This window comes from Rhagoletis zephyria, unplaced genomic scaffold (assembly GCF_001687245.7).
Source record: "Rhagoletis zephyria isolate East Lansing unplaced genomic scaffold, Rhagoletis_zephyria_1.1 Rzeph_scaffold_00839, whole genome shotgun sequence".
Classification (NCBI taxonomy): domain Eukaryota; kingdom Metazoa; phylum Arthropoda; class Insecta; order Diptera; family Tephritidae; genus Rhagoletis; species Rhagoletis zephyria.
In genome coordinates, this window is record NW_016157923.1 from 1 (window position 1) to 22,792 (window position 22,792).

General features: G+C 34.6%; 1 protein-coding gene across 1 annotated transcript in view; it reads left to right on the top strand.

Annotated features, from left to right (window-relative positions):
- Positions 1–2,242: 2,242 nt before the first annotated feature.
- The window catches only part of LOC108361758 (uncharacterized protein KIAA1841 homolog), a gene marked incomplete at its 5' end in the record, with an annotated part of 31,681 nt that continues 11,131 nt past the window's right edge, over positions 2,243–22,792 (top strand). Inside the window, 3 exons of the mRNA XM_017614495.1 lie at positions 2,243–2,514; positions 2,571–2,814; positions 2,871–3,008. Of these exons, the coding sequence (XP_017469984.1) occupies positions 2,243–2,514; positions 2,571–2,814; positions 2,871–3,008 (654 nt within the window). The remainder of the gene's footprint in view (positions 2,515–2,570; positions 2,815–2,870; positions 3,009–22,792) is intronic.

The window sequence follows — 22,792 nt, forward strand, 5'->3', positions numbered from 1 at the left end:
CGCTAACGCTTTGCCCAATTTGTGACATATATATGAGTCATAACTCTTTTTTGCTTACATTCTTATTATATAATATTGCAGTCACATGTGTGTTTACATTACTGACCTTACTGGCGTCCCTAAATTGGAGCGCTAAGCGTTGCGTTATGCATTGTCAACGAGTGTCATCGCGCGCTATACCCAAATCAACGCGTCGTCAATTTTGACGTTTTCTCAGGTCCTCTCGTTTTTATTCTCGTTTCCTTTTTCACTTCTTTGTCCGTTCTCTTTCTCTTCGTCTTCTGCATCCAACTTCAGCACGTAACGCCCTGTCAAAAATGAAAATTCCATTTGCTCGGCGTTAGCGCCGCGTTATTGTGGGATGCTTCATACAAATTGTATGGGCATGAGGATTTTTGACAGTTGCTTGGCGCTTGACGCGCCAATTTAGGGATGGCAGTTACTTACTAATTATTTGTAGACACACAACACATGTGAAAAATAATAGGGACATGACATTTTGACCAGTTTTACCTATTTTTCGTTTGTTTGTTTTATGTTTATTACTATTTTATAAAAACACAGCTCCTTATGTAACTCGAAATTTTTAAATAAAAAATAATTTTTCCTGCCGACGTATTTTTTTCCACAAAGTATGTTTAACAAGTTCTTTTATATGGAAAACATCATCCACAAAGAAATTATCCAAAATTCAACAGGATTTCTTAGCCATATGAAACTTTCACTTTCTAGAATTTATCGAGCCCTAACCGCCAAAATAACGTAAGCGACATTTTTTTTTCAAAATTTTCTTTTTGATGCAGAAATGCATCTAGATGCTCTAGGAATTTTGTGCATCAAAAAGAAAATTTTGAAAAAAGTGTCGCTTACGTTATTTTGGCGGTTAGGGCTCGTTATTGAGCTATAAAACTGCAAACTTAAAATTTTTCTAAAAATTCCAAATTAAAAGTTTCTGGTGTAAAATGTTGTTAAACTCTTCTAGTTTTTCGACAAAGTTTGAAATTTCGACTTATATGGTTTTTGTTAGATAACAAGTTGTGCTTTTATAAACTAATGTTAGACATTAAACAAACAAAAATAGCTAAAACTGGTCAAAATGTCGTGTCCCTATTATCTTTCACATGACTATATACGCAGGTACATAGCTGAGAATACTTTTAGTACCTATGTTTTTTTTTTGTCTTTTTCCATAAATTTATGCAAAAACTCCAATTTATGTTTAAAGATTTTCTCGCGAGCTTCTTCCGTTTTCTTAGCCATTTCCAGATAGTCTGCATGAAAATTTTTTCCTCATCTAAGAGTTCATCAATGTTTTTGTCAACTCGGATTTTTTTCGTTTAAGGGATTGATGTAAACAGCTTGGCGTGTTATATTAATTAATATATTAGTTATTACTTTGACTTAAAGTTAACCTTTTTGTTATATCGAGCCCTAACCGGAAAAAGGGCGTAAGCGACACATTTTTCATTTTTGTTTTTGATAGGAATAGATTACAAAGTTATGAAGAAGGCGATATCGCCTTAAACGCTTAATTCTACTCTGTTTACGTCTACTGAAAAATTTACTATTCGTTGCTTATGCCTCTTGGCGGTTAGGGCTAGATATGTATTATTGAATAGTACCTAAAACGGATTGCTCCAACTCAAAACTTTCGTCTGAGGATCTCGCCGCGAAGGATGCTCCTTCCTTATATGTGTTGTTTAAAACATTCCGGGTTAATCCAGCGCTTTTCTCCTTATTTAGACGAATCATATCCTCGCCGATGTATTGAACGATCCGGTTAAATCACGAAGCCCTCTCTATCGCCAGACCTGAATCCATTAAATTTTTTCTACTGGGGCTGCCTTAAGGACAAAAAATATTCAAAAACGATTCTAAACGAAGAGCATTCGCGAGAACAAATAAAAGGAGCTGCTGCTTAGATAGCCCAATTGAGTTTAAGACCACAAAAAGCGCTTTTCTTAAGAGGTGCCGAGCTTGTATTAGAGTAGAAGGTCGCCAATTAGAGCATATTTTATCAACTCATGTATATTTTATTTCACGTGAACACATCCTTCACAAAAATATTGGCAGATATAGCCCTTGTTATTATGTGTATGCAAATTGTTTTATTATTTTTTAAGAGGATCTCAAACTTGTGTCTGAAAAACTATCACAGTCCGTTCAAAACTCTAATTTTATTCTTTGGAAGTATTGTCTCATTAATTCGTATCTTATTTATCATTTCCTCTTTCATTTTAAGATGGAACCGCTAATGATTGATTGCTTATCGTTTTGCCATGCCCGGCTTTGTGATGTTGTACGTTGCTCCATAAATCTTTCATGCTTAAACGACTCCATAATTACACGCCTAGCAGCTATGTTTACTAATTTAGAACTGGAATTGGTACGTGACAAAAAAGAGCGTCTAGCACCACGTCTTTGGATAAAACTAATTCAAAGCCTTTGTGAACCAGAACCAGAAGCACTACGGGGACATTTCTACAGTTTGGCTGGCTTGTTTCGTTGTTCAAAGTGAGGTGTTTTTATTACAGATAATAGAATTTAGACTCAGTTCATTCTTTAACTAGGTGTGGCGAACATCTTACAAATACAATGAAGTCATACATATCTTGTCAACCAAATAATACACGTTTATCTCGGTGGGGTCAACTCACTGGTTATCATATGCGAGATATGTTTTGGAACATGGATAATTACATTGCCCAGGTTTTTAAGGAACGTCGCTCATGGCGTCATGTGTATTGGAAACTATGGGGCCATTGTCATTTTTTATATTGCTGCATATGTGAAATACATTTTCCAGTCTATAAGGTGAAGGCTTATTGGTGATATACCTAATTATGTTTAAGAGATATGCATATTTTTAGATGGCATGGTGTCGCTTTCACCCTTTAAGCCCCAATTACATTGACTCGAACACGGAAGACTTCGTTACTGGTCCTATAGGTCGGTATCCGTGCTGCGGGCGAAAGGCATACCGTTACGACACATTTCCGGAGGCAAATGTAAGTATCTGTCATAGAGTTAGATGTGATTGTACCCCAGTAAAAGAATTATATGTGCAATATGATTTTCTTCATTTTCCATCAATGAAAGAAGGGTAAAACTTTTTGCTGTAAGCAGTTATAATAGCCTTTAGGTTATAAGTATTTTCATATGTAAACTTGATATTCGTTTATAATTTTAACTAGCGTTATCACAAACAATAGTATAACATTCAAAGCATAGATTATTTAGTACATCTTTTCATCGTCTTTTTTAAAGTTGTATACATAAATATGTACATACATAACATGCCTATTTATATATGTACGTATGTATGTACATTAGGGTGGAGCGAAAAAATAAAAATTCCTCTTTTCGAAACAGCCGAGTGCGGAAAAGTTGTGGTACCTAAGAACATATTAAATTTCAGCCCGATCGAATAATATCTTCTGCCTCCGAAAACTCTTGAAAAATGTGAAATTTTAAAGAAAAATTGCATTTGTTGCTAAAAAATGTTAAGTGTTAATGAAACTTATAAACTATATGTATAAGTACATTTTTATCCTAAACAATGTTTTTCGTGGTTAAACTACCTGTATATTATGTTAGGACAAGTTTAGTATGCTGTATTTAATGAGTTGCCCAGCCCAAATGAGACCATATTATAAGTTAAGAAAGGACTTTACCATTTTCATTAGTCATTTCCAGTATTACATTTGTACAGCTCTCGGCTCACAGCATTCGAAGATTCAGTGACTCAGAACTCACCACGTGAAGGTGGCTGTACTCCGAGTTACTCCCACACCATGTACCCAATCTACCACCCATTAGCATACTGTGAGTTAACAATTGTTAACACGGATTCTCAAAACAGTGAAATTTAAATGCCGTTGAATGGCATTGTAATCACATACACAAGTACTCATGAATATCCTGTTTAGAACCTGTATTGGTTTTTTGTATTCCAAATCTGCATTTGAGACCGCGAAGTCAATTTCGCTAGTGTTAAACCATGTCGCTGTTCCTCCCCACAGACATGAGTGGCTGCATCCGGGACAACCTGGACGTATCTTTCCACAGCTTGCGCGTGGCATGGAAGCAGGGGGTAAAGATATTTAGCGACTGAGCCGGTTGTCACTATGTCTATCAAATAATCTATCGGCATGTCTGCCTACAGAAGCGGGTCAGTGATGGAGGTCCCACTACAAGATATCAGATCAATGTAATCAGATGCATCAAAATAAATCTTAGGAACTCTAAAAGACCTAGGCCTAATAGTAATGGTCCCATCTTGTATTTCAGATATTCTGTATTTTAAAATGCGACGTTTTGCAAGCTCCCCGACATGGGCCTCTCGTCAGAGATCATCGCAAGTAGCAAGTTTTCTGGGTGGTAAAAATAGCCGTTTGTTTGAATCACGCTATCAACAACTTTCCTCTGGTCTTAAACTCCAATTTCGATGGCACGGATCTTGTCCAGGTAATACCTGATCGGCACTGAGATCAGTTAAATTTAAGTTTTAAACGTTTGAGGAGATTGGTCGGAATTCAACTAAGGGTAAAGAAGTGCACTTTGGTAAGTGCTGGCCGATGGGCCTCGCCATCTCTCTCGCTACTCTCGCCATCAAGTAACTGAAATAGGTGTCTAAGAGGTAATTCGTTGCAATGAAGAAGGAAAATCAGGCACTGCAATGGGTGGTTTAGCTTTCCTCAATAAGACGAATAACTCCTTCCACGTGTCCTGTATTTGTATTAGTTCCGTCTGCACCTATGGCTGAAATGTTGTCAATGTCTATGTTGTCGGTCTTAGCCTCGAGAAATTCAACCAGACCCGTGGAGATTGGGGCTGCTTTGCTTAAAGTAGGAGTAATATGGCACCAGTATAATGATCCTGGCTCTCTTACAATAGTAATATGTTCCTCTTGGACACATCTGCGGTATTGAATATTTCCCTCTTCTACTAAGATAAGGGTTTTGTTTTTGCGACCGTCAAAATACAACCCCAACAAAGTCGTTTCAATGCTCTCAGCAGAGATCTCTCTCATTTCTCTCCTCACCCTTATACGCTCCCGCCTAACCTTATTTCTATCAATGACGTTTATAGAATTATTCTCGGAGACCAAACCAACATCCTGCAAGGCAGCTGAGGCTATGGCAGCGACGGATCTGTCCGACAAGCCGTACCTATCGCTGACTAGAGCTGTTTTAGAAATACATAACTAAACGATTTAAGAGGAAGAAAGTTGCTGCCCTTTTGAAGTCGATGGGGAGTAATCATCATTGTTAGTATCACTCTTGGTCAGACACTCAATACTACCATGATTGCTATTCTCATCGGCTGGCAAATCTACTTCCCGGGCTCTGGAAGTACAATGTGGCAACTTTAGAGGTCGGGCAGCTTCCTGTGCTTTCCTAGCCTCCCTCTGTTGAAGAACAGCGGTTGCTTCTTTGTCAAGAGTACCGATGACCATTTTTCGGACTGTTCTCTGATTAATAAGAAACGCGGATTCTCTCTGTAGAACTTTTCTCTCTTTGCAAGTGCATATGTCGAAATGGCTTGTTTGCGCATGTAATTTAAAACTTTCAATAGTTTTGGCAGCTTTATTGCAGCTTTGAAGTTTGCTATGTGACTTCATGATTTTTCATGATATGCCTTTAACCTTTAAAGAACTCTTTTATGCGTAACATGTGGTATTGATGCTTTTTCGTACAAGGAAATAATCTCCTTGGCTATGTTCTCAGAAATGTCCGAAAACAAGGGTTCTTTGTTTCCCTCTTCGGAAGCACAGTCTTTGATAACATCTTCATACGTGGGAAGTTCAAAAGAAGACAGTTCTTTGGGACCACCAAACGGAGGGCAGTTGAACGTCGAACGACTTTTAAACTTCGACGAAGTAGCCATTGCTACTATGAATAAATGCAGAGAAGCGAATCAAATTACACCAGTTAGCAACACCAGATTGAACACAAGTATGAAAGAGGAAAATACAGCAACAAGAATATGACAGAAGCGCCAGTATAAAAAAGTGAGACATAATACACAAGGAAGACAACGTGGTCTAACAAAAAGACTATTACATAAAAGAACAACAATAGCCGCTAAACTCCGTAAAGGCAGCGAATATCACAAACGAAAAAGGATGCCACCCGCTACCCTACAGAAAGCGTCGTGCTCTAGCTTTGCCCCGACAGGTTACGACGTGTCTCAACAGAACCAATGCACGCAACGAATGAAGCCGCCGGACCGGCGCCGCGGCATGGCAGCAAGGACTGGGAGTGGGGAAGGGGCAGCAAGGAGTGGGAAGGATGAGTTTAAGTGGCGTAGGAATAGTGCTAGTCTTTCTGAATAGACAACAAATTGTAATCGTGAATATCTTTACCAAAACAGACTGTCGTTCTCCGAATATTCTCCTGTATGTTGCTCCACTGTTGCTTGTCTTGTTGTTCCACTCTTACCAGGCACGTGTGTTACGATCTACAAATGTGTTTTTATTCGCGAAACACATTGTTTAACATAAAAATTGCTTATACATATGTATATATTATAAGTTTCATTAACATTTAAGATTTTTTAGCAAAAAATGCAATTTTTCGTTAAAATTTCACTTTTTCAGGAGTTTTTGGTGGCAGAAGATATTATTCGATCGGGCTGAAATTTTAATATGTTCTTAGATACGTCGGTCCACAATTTTTCCGCACTCGCCTGTTTCGAAAATAGGAATTTTTATTTTTTTCTCTCCACCCTAATGCACATATCGCACACCGTCTTCAAAAGAGTCACAACTCAAAATATTACGTTTGTCAGAAAATGCGAAAAACCATTTCTTAGCACATGTCAATCATATGGACAAGGCCCACTTTACCTTAGGTTGTTTTAACAAATTATAACAAAAATTTGGTCCAGCTTTTGCTGAAAGTTAAATAAAAGCTCTGCGTACATTTTTAGCGCATACTCTCAAAAATGCCAAATTTTGAGTATATATGCATGGTTTTTTTTCTTTACAGAGAAAAATAAATAAAGTGGATAGTATAATCGTTTGTGCCGCAGAAACAAAAAATAACTAAGCACTTTTTAACACCCCAAAATAGCTTGGTACTTGTAGCAGTTATGCTGTATACCTGAACGAAATATAATCCTTGGTGAAAAAATGTTTTTGTGGATTGTGGTTCAAGGACATATGCACATATGTATGTATGCATATTTATATGTAGATATAGGGAAATTTACCTAAACAAAGAATAGAGGCCGGCCCACACACCTTCAACTTTGGAAAAGTAGGAAACTATTTTGGGGGTGTTAATACATGCATATGTACATTAGACTGCATCACTCCCCATACAAAAAAAAATCGGTACTATTTTTCCATTGGAATTATAAAATCTATTATATTTTAAGAAGTCCACCAAAATATTTAGAAAAAATATTAAGATTTAAGTGCGCTGGACCAATTTCAAAATACCTCCAAAAATGGAGCTTTTTATGAATAAAAACAGTTTCTTAAATTTTATTTTTGAAAAAATTCCCTCAAATGACAAAACGGGTTAAGCTTAAAAAATTTGCATAAAAATATTAAAAAAAAAATTTAAAAAAAATTTGAACGGAATCGTAATGAGATTTTTGATGCTGTTTTTTAACTTTTTTCAAAGATTGGTATAAGAAAAACTTGAATAACTGAGCCTAAACTCTTCTGATTTAGACTTAAGAGGTGTCGGTGGCAAGGTATTTTCTCCCCCTTTTTATTTCTTTGCTAATAAACTCATTCAAAGGATGAAAGAGAAAGGTAGGATGAACGAACGTCATTCAAAGTTGAATTAAGATGTGTTGGTATTTGAAAAAAAAAAAATAATTGCTACTCGAATGATATTTTTTTTGACAGAACTAAAAACAGTGTGAATATACCTTTCTACCGAGATCCCATAAGTCTAAATCAGAATAGTTTTGGCCCAGTTATTCAAGTTTTTCGTAAATCAATCTTTGAAAAAAGTAAAAAAACAGCATCAAAAATCTCATTCTTACGATTCCGTTGAAAAGATTTTAAAATATTTTTATGCAGATTTTTTAAGCTTAATCTGTTTTGTCATCTGAGGGGACTTTTTCAAAAAGTTCTTTACGAAACTATTTTTATTCATAAAACACTCCATTTTTGGAGGTATTTTCAAATCGGTCCACTTAAATCTTAATATTTTTTCCAAATATTTTGGTGAACGTCTTAAAATATAATAAATTTTGTAATCCCGCCGGAAAAACCGAAACTTTTTTTGGTGATGCAGTCTAATGTACATACATGCGTACATATATAAATACGCATTTTATGTATACAACTTTAAAAAATATTGTACTAAACAATCTGTGCTTATGTTTTCAAATAGATTTAATTTTTTTGTCTTCTCTGTTTCACCACACTCGCTGCGTGTCCGCGCGGAACGTGGCATGAAGGCAAAAGCACCCGTGGCAGGAGCTAAAAAAATGAATAGCTAGCGACTCCGAGCAAGTTTCCGTGTGTTTTTTTTGCTTTTAAATAATGTATTATAGAATAAGGATTGGTATTCAATGTAAACGATTAAAAAAGCAGATCGAGAAGTAATAAATATTTCCATTTGTTTATAATATTTTTTTTTTTAATTAAATATTTTATATAAAATAATGATTATTTGAAAAATTGAAACAATCAGGCTAAATAAAGCGTGTCTAATTAACTTTTATCGTGGAAAAAATCAGTGGATAATAAATAATTACTGAATTCATTAAAAAAAGGTTATAACAATAATTCTTGTAAAACTTCGAATTTTGCAAAATTGCTCAAATTATATTTTTTGTTTATGGTTGTAAACATACAGTGATTTGTGCGAAAAAATCTTGACCATCCAATTGTGGGTGGCCCACTTGAGAGATTTTCACTCATATGGAGGCTATTTTTATTATAAAAACCGTTTTATTATTTTCTCATGTTATATTTATTTATTTATACATGATTTCTTACAGAATACTACAAAAATACTTAACGATACAAGTTCAAGCTTAACTATATAGTTCATTCAATGATAATTTAAACAATTGCTTAGGCGACGAGAAATCAAAGGCCAAAGAATTTGAGATTTGATTAAATTCTTTCAATGTTCTTTGAATCGGAGCATAGGATGCATAAACCGTCCGTACTCGCTCCAGAAAGAATAAATCATTTCTCCGCAATTTTCTTTGTGGAATGTAAAAATAAATGCGCTCTAAAAGAAATGGACAATCAATTTCTCCACTGATAATATCAAAGATAAAGCAGAGTGAAAGAACACTCCGTCTACTTTGTAAAGACTTCAAGCTTATTAAAGCACATCTACCATCATACGAAGGAGTCGGTTCAGCAAAGTTAAGCGATCTGAGAGCAAAACGAAGAAAATTCTTTTGAATTCGCTCAAGTCTATTAATGTGACAAAGGTGATATGGCCTCCATATAAAGACCGCATATTCTAACTTAGATCGTACAAGCGAGGTAAATAGTAATTTTAGAGTGTAAGGATCAGTAAAGTCTGAACCAAAGCGCCGAATAAAGGCAAGTGTAGAATATGACTTAGAAATTATATAATTTAAATGACTCAGAAATAGGAAATTTGAATCAAAAATTACTCCCAGATCAGAAACTTCATCCAAAGTGGTGAGACGTGATTCCTTAATTAAGTATGAAGTAGCCAAAAACTGCCTAGACTTAGAAAACGTTATGTGAGAACACTTCCGAATATTTAGCTGAAGGTGATTTTTATCACACCATGCCACAACGTTATTGAGATCTGACTGGAGCTTAGCTGAATCAGATCGACTTGAAATTGTTTTAAAAATTTTTAAATCGTCTGCATATAAAATAAATTCAGAAAATTTAAAACAATCAGATATATCATTAATAAAAATGATGAAGAGTAATGGACCCAGAATACTGCCCTGAGGGACACCAGAAGAGGCAACAAAAGGTTGGGAAGAAACATTATCAACAACAACTACACATTTACGACATGAAAGGAACGACTTTATCCATTTAAAAAAAATGGAATGAAACCCAAAACTGCGCAATGTGGAGATTAGAATTGAATGGTTGACTTTGTCAAAAGCCTTGGAAAAGTCGGTATAGATTGTATCGATTTGGAATCTGTCATTGAAAGCAGACATACAAAATTCGGTGAATACAGCAAGATTAGTGATGGTTGACCTGCCAGCCATGAAACCATGCTGGTTATTAGATATGCGACGCTTTACGGCAAAATACAACTTTTGTTTGATAATATATTCAAATAGCTTCGATGTCGTAGAAAGTTTGGAAATAGGCCTATAATTAGCAACATTTTTTTTATTACCAGCCTTGAATAAAGGTGTGATGGACGTAACTTTCCACGCATCAATAAACTCCCCCTATTCTAACGATTTATTGAAAATTAGCAAAAGAGGATAGGGCAGGACAATTCTTGAAGAGACAGGATGAGAAACCAGCAATATCCGCAGGCGAAGAGCTTTTAAGGCCCTGAATTCCATCCCAAACATCCTCAATAGATAGCGAAAGGGAGCCAAAGTTAATGGTGGAATTGGTTTTCCAAAAATTATCACTCAGATGTTCCGACGATGGATCAAAGTTAGAACTAAAAAAGTCAGCGAAAAGATCAGCTGCCTCCTGGGTGGAGGAAGCATAACTCCCGTTGTAAAATACCTCAGAGGGAATATTAGAGCAGGACTTTTTGGACTTAACGTAACGCCAGAAAGCTTTTGGATTAGACTTAATATCAGACTCAAATTTGCGAATATAATTTCGCTGGAGAATTTTACTCAACTGTTTAAACTTCTTGGAATAGCGCAAATATTTACCCCTATACGCTTGGGCACTTGTTAATTTAAATTTTCTTAAAAACTTGTTCCTCAAATTCCTCAAGTATGAAATGCATGTTATCACTTATGAATACAAGATCCAGAATTCTAAAAAACTTGTTCAAGAAACTGTGGATTTGAATAAAACCTAAACTTAAAAAACAATCAACTAAGTAGGATTCCGAAAAGCTATTAATGTTTTTTGGAATTAGGGCATAGTTACTATCTACATATGACCATTCTATACTAGGCAAGTTGAAGTCTCCAAGAACACAAAAGTTGCTACCAGAATGTTTGCAGACGAGAGCCGTTATGTTGTCAACATGCGCTTTGTATAGACTATCAACACTGGACGGTGGTATGTAGGACGCACAGATATATATATTCGTGTGACCTTGTACCACAACTCAAAGTTGGTCCAGAAGTGAATCCACATTTTCTAAATGCACGAGTGATGAGCGAAACCGACGCGGAACAGCGATTAAAACACCACCGCCCCTTGACAATCCAATTTTAATAAAATCACGATCTTTCCGGTATTCATTAAATAGATTGGGGTCGAAAAATTCATTTTCACAAAAATCAGCATTCAACCATGTTTCAATAAGAACGAATACGTCATAGTCCAGGTGAGCACTCATATTAAAAACTGTTCTAGATTTAGTTCTTAGGCCAGATACATTATGAAAATATATCCTTAGAGACTTAGAAAGAGGTTCACACAGAAGGGAATCAGTTACGGTGTTGGTTGTGCCGCAACTGCTTTCTGAAAAAACTCAAACGGACGCACATTTACGTCAGCTGGCCAAATCGCAGAGTTGAGAAGAGACGCGTAGTGTAAAGATGGAACTCCTATCTTGAAATTGACACGTTTTAATGTTTTAACATCGGTATCTTTCTTCACAAGCATATGGCAGGATATCAAACTAGCATCGATGGACGTATTCTTCGAAACATATGCGACAATGTTATCAGCGGTGACCGAATTCATAAACGACGACAGGTGTAGCCATTTTATTCGTGGTGCAACTTCTAACTCACTACTAGCATTGCAACCAGCAATGGTCTTAAAATTCTGACTGGGGTGGTTGTCATCATTAACAGCAGAAGCAGAAGTATAATCACGCGCAACAGGTATAGATAAGCGAGCGGCGTTAGCATACGAAAAAGGCATAGCGATGTTAGCATTAGCAGTAGTGCCAGCGCCCGCAGCAGCAGCGGACGTAGACGCGCGTAAGATACGTTGATCAGTTGACTGTGTCGGCGCAGGAGCGGCTAAATTACACTGTTCGGTTGAGTCAATCGGCAAAGCAGCAGGCAGGCGATCAGAAGCACCAGACAGTTGAATATCATTAGAGCAAGACGAGTTACCGACACTGTCAACAGGAAAAGGAGTGGGCAAAACTGTTGACTTCGCGGCAGCGGGTGAAAGAGCGAGGTTGTGATGTTTTGCTTTGCTTTTTGCATTTTTCTTTTTCGCGTCATGGCACCCACACCCATGTATACACGCAAGAAGGTCTTTTATCTCAGCCGTAAGCAGCGCAAGGGCTGAGGTGACCTCTTCGGTTAGGCATTTTTGCATTGTTCTTATATCTGAGCGCAATTCATCTGACTTTGCTATCAACAACTGTTTATCCGCTTGAAGAGAACTAATCACAGCAGTCACACGAACTTGTTCAGATTTAAGAGCTGCAATTTCTTTGAGAACTATTGATAGCGAGATTGCAGTATTGTCTTCATTTTCACTTTGTCCATTTTCACTGTGTTTCTGCATTGCGACCGGGTTCTCAGGCAATTGTTGTTGGGGCAAAATATTTGCACTAAAGTTCGTTGAAGCAGGCGAATTAATAGCAATTGCGCCCTCCACCACATCAAGAGCCGGAGGGGGAGAACGGAGAGATTTTCGGCGAATGTCCGAACATATTTTGCAGAAAAAGCTGCTATTAGAGCTGATCAAATAATCTAAGTCAGCAGGAGAAATACCGGCACACTTAAGATGGAAAAGTTCACTACATTTTGCACATTGAACTTTAGCTTTGTTGTTACGGTCAACTTTTAGACCACAGAAACAAGGCATCTTGTTTAATTCTACAGATTTTATTTCAAAATAGAGTCACTGTCTCGAGCACATTGATTTGTTTACACAATTAGCGAAGCAAGCACAAAAATCGCGGAGCGCAGTAAATACACGTCTGCTCACACTGACGTCCGCTCAACACCTTACACAGTGCTACAAACCGGCATAAACTAAAAATACCTGGGAAGTTATGTATATTTGCTGGTAGGTCTTTTCAAGTAAAACCAGAATCGAAATATGAGATTTGCCAAACAGCCCCAAAATCTTGATTTACCGTTAAAAACCAGTTTTTCGTGCTTTTGCGCACCTATAAGCCTGTAACTTAACTGATTATAAACAGAGTCTCAGTTTATTGCCGGTTTTAAAAAGAAGAAACTTGGGTCTTTATATATATGTGAATGAAGATACCTTAAGAGATCTGTGTGTATTTTTTTTGCCTTTTTTAAATTTTGGTGAGGTTTTTACGCATTATTTTATAAGAAAACCATACTAGTCCTAAATTGATTGTAAAACTAAATTTAATAACGAAAAACTAGTGCTTATTTTCAAATATCGGACGAAAGTTTACCGAGTTATTAAACTTTTAATGAGAACAATTTTTTTTGCAAAAATATTATTTTTGACTATAGGGTCAGAGTTTTTCAAATCAGCACTCAAAAAAAAATTATCATATACTTTGATGATCTCTGTCTCATTCTATAGTTCTCAGAATGAAAAACTAGTTTTGTGAATGTTTTAACAAAAGTAACACTTTTGCAAAAGTTATTCGCAAAAAAAGTTTTAGACAGATTTTTTTAAAAATTCATTGTTCTTCGACGGTATAAATAAATTGAACGAAAAATACCGCAAATGAAAGATAATTTACTATATTTTAGTATACTTATATACAATTTGTACAAAAAGATTTTTTATAGTTTTTCGATATATGCTTTTAAGGTGCAATTATTTTTTAACAATGTTCTCCGCCTAGCAGAAATTAAAAAAATACGGTAGGCACATTGAACTCCTGCAAACTGAATTCCGAAGAGAAAAAAATGGAGACTATTGCGGTTTAGGTGGCATCACAAAAAGAAGACACTAATACGCGTACGAATTGCAAATTTCACGATTTGGTTTTACCTTAAGTATATGAGCTCAAAAAAACCATGCAGATTCAAATAGTCTTAAAGTCAAATAAAACGCAAAATGCTATCTATAGGTCGCAAAAAACGCGAAAAGCTGGAATTACAAAGATACTGCACTGGTACGCATACATCTGATGCATTTTCTGTTGAGCAAATCCGTTAAGACACAGACTAATTCATAAATCCTTATTTCCAAAAAATGTGCATTCTAAAGGTTGATTATTGATGTAATTAGCGGGCTATTTGTTTATAAAATTTTATGCACATCACAAACAGTAGATACAGAAATTTCTCTACATTCTAAAGATTTTGCATCGATTCGTATAAAGGAATGGTACGATCGAGTGCCTGCTATTGCGATTGCTTGCTTGAAACGAGCGTTCCTAATTTGTCTCCTCAACCTTATGTTTTTGTTCTGAGCAAAAATCAAAAGAAATATTGTCGAAATATACTAGCGCCCATTCGAAGAACTTTTCCTCAATAAAAATACCTGACGATAGCGATTTATTGAAGATAAATTTCAAGGGTTTTACTAAGGAAAAGCAATTCTTTATATTTAAGATTCTTAATACCATCAAGAATACCCTCGTCTGTGAGATCACAGCGCACGGCAGTGCGCGCGAGTGACGAAAGCAGCCACAGTATTCATTTTTCATTTGTATTAAAGCCTGTTCCTTTGCAAAAAACAAGCTTCTGAAGAAGTAAATTTATGGATAAATAAAAAAGTTGTGAATGATCAAATGAAAATACGCAATGATTTATTAGTACAAAATACGAGCAGGAAAGAATGTTACTCATAAGCTACGTACATGGATATACTCTAGGGTGGCCCTTATTTTTAAAAGTAAAAAATATTTAGCTCCCAATCTTTAATTTTATTTGAATAGCTAAAAAAATAATATGTGCAAAATTTTGGAATGATCGGACAAGCTTTAGGCGACCCTTGAAGTTTTCACATATATGTATTACGTATGTATGTAGGTACGTATCAGCATTATTTAATGCCGTACAACTTTTTATCACTGCCTTATACACCTAGGGCCTTCTTCATAAAAAATAAAATAGCTTTATAGAATTCTATAAAGTGTCATTTTCATACAAATTAGATTTTTGATTTATAATGCAATTAAAGTCTCTTTATTTTTTATGAATTTGGGTGTTAGTAATTGCTTTTTCTTTGTTCTCCATAAATCACAAGCCTTCTTACATATTTATTTCAAAACTCAGAAATTTACATGTAGGTCTTCTTTTAAAAAAAATATAAAGAAAGGTAAATGTTAAATTGGTAATGTTCGGTTTCTACCGAAGTAGGCTAATTTTTACACTTAACTATATTGTTAGCAAATTTGCAAATCATACTTACCATTACTATTACTTATTACTTTGCTATGAATTTTTTTTTATTAATTTAAAATTTCCTTGTGGGTAAATGTACGATCACTGGATTGTGCCCTTTCCAGTAATTAAAACACACTTTTTCAAATTGTCATATGTCGGGTTCTGTTCATCGTAGAGACTTCATTGTAGACTCTCACAAAATGAATCATCTCGTCATAAAAAAATATTTTAAAAATAGTTCTTGAAAAACTCGAATTTTTTGAAACATGTTTTTTATAATGAATTAGGCCCCTATTATGAGTTCCATTCGATCTTCGGCTGTGGTCGAAAGTGCTGATCGAACGAATTTTCATTCGGTATTATGGCGTTCATTCCACGAATAATAGCGCTATTGTGAATTTCGCTCGTTTAGGTTGTTCACAATAGTATATTTTCACCGTTGAGAAGCTTTGTTAACAAATCGAGCAAACTAAGTAGTGTGCGCATGCATATGTACATATGTAAATTTGTGCAAATTAAAAAGAAATAAAAAAGAAAGCGAGTTTATAAATTCGTGGTAAAAATTAGTACAACGGAGTTCTGGTTCAACGATTCGTCAGAGGATGAGAGCTTAAAAAACTTTCCAGGGGGAGAAAATGTTTAAGAGAGTTTAAGTGTAGTCTTTCGAATATATTTTGACACACCATATATTTAAGAAATTTTGTGATCCAAATCTATTTAAAATATATTAAAACTATAAACAGCTCTATGATTTTGTTCTCAGAGATCGTGTTGGTATTTTCTTTCATAAGTGAAACCAGCCTTTCGAGTTTGTATTTAGTATTCACGGCATGAAATTAATAAAAATTGTTTGAAATTAGTGTCTAACCGCCAAAAGGTAAGAAAACAAAGGCAAAATCATACATTTTTTACAATTTTCTAACACTTCGCTACACCACCGAAAATAAAATTCTGTCCGACAGAAAATTCGATACTCAACTAAAATTTCGACACGCTTGCATAGCTCATAATACGAATTTCACTTTCAATCTTCGATAGTCAGCGAAGATCGAAAATCGAATTCAACTCATANCCAGTAATTAAAACACACTTTTTCAAATTGTCATATGTCGGGTTCTGTTCATCGTAGAGACTTCATTGTAGACTCTCACAAAATGAATCATCTCGTCATAAAAAAATATTTTAAAAATAGTTCTTGAAAAACTCGAATTTTTTGAAACATGTTTTTTATAATGAATTAGGCCCCTATTATGAGTTCCATTCGATCTTCGGCTGTGGTCGAAAGTGCTGATCGAACGAATTTTCATTCGGTATTATGGCGTTCATTCCACGAATAATAGCGCTATTGTGAATTTCGCTCGTTTAGGTTGTTCACAATAGTATATTTTCACCGTTGAGAAGCTTTGTTAACAAATCGAGCAAACTAAGTAGTGTGCGCATGCATATGTACATATGTAAATTTGTGCAAATTAAAAAGAAATAAAAAAGAAAGCGAGTTTATAAATTCGTGGTAAAAATTAGTACAACGGAGTTCTGGTTCAACGATTCGTCAGAGGATGAGAGCTTAAAAAACTTTCCAGGGGGAGAAAATGTTTAAGAGAGTTTAAGTGTAGTCTTTCGAATATATTTTGACACACCATATATTTAAGAAATTTTGTGATCCAAATCTATTTAAAATATATTAAAACTATAAACAGCTCTATGATTTTGTTCTCAGAGATCGTGCTAGTATTTTCTTTCATAAGTGAAACCAGCCTTTCGAGTTTGTATTTAGTATTCACGGCATGAAATTAATAAAAATTGTTTGAAATTAGTGTCTAACCGCCAAAAGGTAAGAAAACAAAGGCAAAATCATACATTTTTTACAATTTTCTAACACTTCGCTACACCACCGAAAATAAAATTCTGTCCGACAGAAAATTCGATACTCAACTAAAATTTCGACACGCTTGCATAGCTCATAATACGAATTTCACTTTCAATCTTCGATAGTCAGCGAAGATCGAAAATCGAATTCAACTCATAATAAGGGCCTTAAACAAGGGTTACGATGGTGTAATTTTAAATCCAAATTTACTGATCTTCACTATGCAAATCAACTTAAAAAAGTGCAACTGTTAATAGATGGCTTAACTTTAGGACAATACCATCATACAGAATGCCCGTTTCTTTGTCTTCAAAACGACGTTAGGATGAAGTCTCTACGATGAGTAGAGCCTGAGATATAATGATTTGAAGAAGTACATGAATGGTCAGAATCACGAAAAAATTCGAACTTTGACAGATAATATCTCCGAAGAAAATAAAAAAATTTCTCTAAATACCGATTTTATGAAAAAATACCCTTCAACATAGAGCAATGATGCAAAAGTAATGCAGAAAACCTAAAGAAGATTGTTGTTGTAAATGATGTCGCAGAAAGATGTGTCAAACTCATACAGGAATACGCCAATATTTTAACAAAAAATGAAAGCGATATACCATTAATTTTGCAGATTTTTGCCGAGCATCGCAAGAAATATCCAACTGCAACTAAATCTAATTTAATGTACTTAAGAATTATTATTATTATAATGAAAGAAATAAATAGTTTTTTGTGTTATACTGAATTAAATGTTATTCATACGCACCTACAAAATGCATGTAAAAGCTTCAAGATCGATGAGGGTCGCCTAAAACTTGTCCGATCAATCCAAAATTTTTTACATATCACTTTCTTAAGTACTCAAATCAAATTAGGGGTTGGGAGCAGGAGATTTCTGACTTTCGAAATCGGCCCTATAGCTAACACCCGATTTACATGATTCAAGTACTTGAAAGCAATTCTTGCTCANGAATCATCTCGTCATAAAAAAATATTTTAAAAATAGTTCTTGAAAAACTCGAATTTTTTGAAACATGTTTTTTATAATGAATTAGGCCCCTATTATGAGTTCCATTCGATCTTCGGCTGTGGTCGAAAGTGCTGATCGAACGAATTTTCATTCGGTATTATGGCGTTCATTCCACGAATAATAGCGCTATTGTGAATTTCGCTCGTTTAGGTTGTTCACAATAGTATATTTTCACCGTTGAGAAGCTTTGTTAACAAATCGAGCAAACTAAGTAGTGTGCGCATGCATATGTACATATGTAAATTTGTGCAAATTAAAAAGAAATAAAAAAGAAAGCGAGTTTATAAATTCGTGGTAAAAATTAGTACAACGGAGTTCTGGTTCAACGATTCGTCAGAGGATGAGAGCTTAAAAAACTTTCCAGGGGGAGAAAATGTTTAAGAGAGTTTAAGTGTAGTCTTTCGAATATATTTTGACACACCATATATTTAAGAAATTTTGTGATCCAAATCTATTTAAAATATATTAAAACTATAAACAGCTCTATGATTTTGTTCTCAGAGATCGTGTTGGTATTTTCTTTCATAAGTGAAACCAGCCTTTCGAGTTTGTATTTAGTATTCACGGCATGAAATTAATAAAAATTGTTTGAAATTAGTGTCTAACCGCCAAAAGGTAAGAAAACAAAGGCAAAATCATACATTTTTTACAATTTTCTAACACTTCGCTACACCACCGAAAATAAAATTCTGTCCGACAGAAAATTCGATACTCAACTAAAATTTCGACACGCTTGCATAGCTCATAATACGAATTTCACTTTCAATCTTCGATAGTCAGCGAAGATCGAAAATCGAATTCAACTCATAATAAGGGCCTTAAACAAGGGTTACGATGGTGTAATTTTAAATCCAAATTTACTGATCTTCACTATGCAAATCAACTTAAAAAAGTGCAACTGTTAATAGATGGCTTAACTTTAGGACAATACCATCATACAGAATGCCCGTTTCTTTGTCTTCAAAACGACGTTAGGATGAAGTCTCTACGATGAGTAGAGCCCGAGATATAACGATTTGAAGAAATACATGAATGGTCAGAATAACGAAAAAATTCGAACTTTGATAGATAATATCTTTGGAGAAGATAAAAAAATTTCTCTAAATACCGATTTTATGAAAAAATACCCTTCAACATAGAGCAATGATGCAAAAGTAATGCAGAAAACCTAAAGAAGATTGTTGTTGTAAATGATGTCGCAGAAAGATGTGTCAAACTCATACAGGAATACGCCAATATTTTAACAAAAAATGAAAGCGATATACCATTAATTTTGCAGATTGTTGCCGAGCATCGCAAGAAATATCCAACTGCAACTAAATCTAATTTAATGTACTTAAGAATTATTATTATTATAATGAAAGAAATAAATAGTTTTTTGTCTTATACTGAATTAAATGTTATTCATACGCACCTACAAAATGCATGTAAAAGCTTCAAGATCGATTAGGGTCGCCTAAAACTTGTCCGATCAATCCAAAATTTTGTACATATCACTTTCTTAAGTACTCAAATCAAATTAGGGGTTGGGAGCAGGAGATTTCTGACTTTCGAAATCGGCCCTATAGCTAACACCCGATTTACATGATTCAAGTACTTGAAAGCAATTCTTGCTCATTCTCTTTTGTGTTTTCTATTTGCTTTTACACGTTTCAATTCTGTTGAATTCAAGTTTGTGGTTCTTTAAATGGGAAGCAACGAAAATGCCAAAAGCAAAGCAAGAAAGTTGAAACGACTTGACGGTACAGACGCATGTGTACTCGTCCCTTTTCTTCTCACCCCCTCTCTTCCACATGCGAGCAGAATTGAATTCAATACTTGAACTGTGTAAAATCAGTCTAAGGGCCACCCCACACGAGTATAGTATACTCGTACGTGGCGTATGAGCAACATACTATCAAACTCGTATTCTATACTAATAAAATTATAGTTTAAAAACTAAAATCTCCCTATTATAATTACCATTCGTTCTGTCATCAGGTATGTAACTTGAGAATAGAAATCGCTGCATCTTTTAGGCGCATCAATATTACATAGTTACATCCCGAGTTAATAAAAGGAAGGTAAAAATCATTGCGCATTATCATTTGACCATTCACAACTTTTTTATATATCTTCGTAAGTAGCTTGATTTTTTTTTTAAAAATACAAAAAAAACCTTTTATTTTTAAATTTTTTCCACAGCGTTTTTTTGTGTCATTACAGAACATATCATTTTTCCTACAGTGTTACATATAATTTTCCTTAAATATCAGATCTTTTAAAACTTAAATAATCGTTAAGTCCTTAACGGACGTGTAACTTGGCTGTCGCCTCCAAAGACAGCTTTTAAATTTCCGGATATGAACTTTGCCATATCTGTATTTGAATGGCACAGGAACTTGTCGAACTGTAAATTTAGATTGACTTATGCTTACATACATTTAATTTTTAGCTATATGTATATGAACTTACTAGCTCCTTCCGCATGTCATCACTTGATTTCAAGCTCCGCTCAAAAAAATATTGCATCCTTCGTGGTCGTGTTATTCATTTCTGTAAAATTGAAGTGCTTATAGACATACACTATATACTGTGGTATTTTAGTTAATGGTGTTATCTTACGGTGTATAAGAGTAACGGACTGTTCTTCTCGTTGAGTCCAACCGCTACTTTGAAGGTTGTAGAAAGAAGACATATTTTCTACAGTGTTATCAATAAAAGAAATTTCTAAATATTTTTATTTTTATAATAAGCCAGATTCTTACCTGTTAATATATTATTACTAGTTTGCGACATCGTGCAGAAGTGGAAGTAAAAAGTGCTTGGAATCCAAGTAGAAATGTATGATTTTCTTCTCGATCGTTTGTGCCACGAATTGTGTTTCTTCGGAGGAGAACTGCAAAGCATTGTTTGAAGAAAATGTGTTTAATATCATGTTAGACGGAGCACTTCTGTAGAAACTTTGTAGGTTCTCAACCCTTCTTCCAAAAACTTTAATGATGTCACCTCCTATAATTTTCGTTATTATATATATATTACTTGCGAAGAAGCAATAATTATTTGCAGGCTTTATTGAGAACGTTAAATTATGGGTCTGAAGTTCTTTATACAAGTTTTCCTGTAATGGTTTTTTGCAAGTAAAAGTAGGTCTTGGTTTGCAGGCATGTTTCATGGTGATGCTTTGCTCTGTTATTCTGTTTGAAATTTATGCGTTCCCTCTTTAACATTTCGTTTCAATTTATAGCTTAGTATCCAGCTCTTAAGAAAACGGTCAAGAAAAAATTGCCATTTTTCGCGTGTGTGTCCAAGGAATTTTGACATTTTGTATACCTCACAGCCTGTTGCCTCACTCTTTCCTCAAGAAATAATGGAACGGGCATATATTTCTGTTGCAAACCTGGGTTGCCTTGTGCTCTTTTTTCACAAAAAACTTTAGAAAACCGTAGTAGAAAGCGTACTAAATTTCTGAAGAACTGCGTACTGCCTTAAGGAAATTTGACTCAAGAAAATTTCTTTGCCATTTCTTGTACGTTATTTTATATGGAGTTTTTGCTTTTCTTAAGAGCTGGATACTAAGCTTATATAGGTAATTTTCGTACTTGGATGCGCTAAAATCATCTAGTGCACCATATTTTAAGACGTCGTCACTTATCAATATATATATATTTTTCAATGAATAATATCCACTAACACTATTTCTTGTGTTATTCAACCAATTACTTAAAATAATGAATAATTGCAGTTCCCTGGTATGTACACATATTAGATTATTTGTTCTCAAAATGCATGAAAACTATAGTATGCTTGCAAACAATTAATAACATTTTGTGATAAACAGTTTTACAAATGTATTTGCTCTTCAAATTTGTGTTTTAATAAAGTATTAATTAAATAAATTATTATTTTAGTAAATAGATATAAAAGTATTTATACTTGGCAACTCTTGGACTTTTCTTCATTTGTAACAAATGACAGATGTAAACAAAATAAAAAAAGAATTGTAATTTTACAAGTTTAAAGCAAACGGGCATTCGCTCAAGTAGCACAAAAGTCACAAAATACACCAAAATATTTTGTGTATTTCTTACATCGGCGTGATATATATTTTCAATATAAAAAATATGCTATTTCTAAGCGCAGTTTTTGAACAGTTTATTTCGATTCAGTGTAAAAGTTATACCGCTTTTTCGTGCATTATTTACACCTACCGTCAAATTTTTTTTACTGATTTTCGGCATATATATTATGCCAGTGGTATACAAGTTTTCTTGTTTCTGGAACATAGTATAAACTCCGTTGGTGTAAAATACGTATTGGTATTGGCTCAAATCATACACCATAATGGTAAAGAATTTACATCATATTCTAGCATAAATATATTTTCATGAGTGTGAAGAGTACAAAAGGATTCGAGGAATAAAATTTACTACTAATCAAATTTAAAATTAACTCAGACATAAAATTTACACCGAAGCTCTTTTTTAATCTGCGCGACTTGGAATTCTTTTTATAAATCTCAGCATTCCTTTTCGTAATATGCGGGCAAGAAA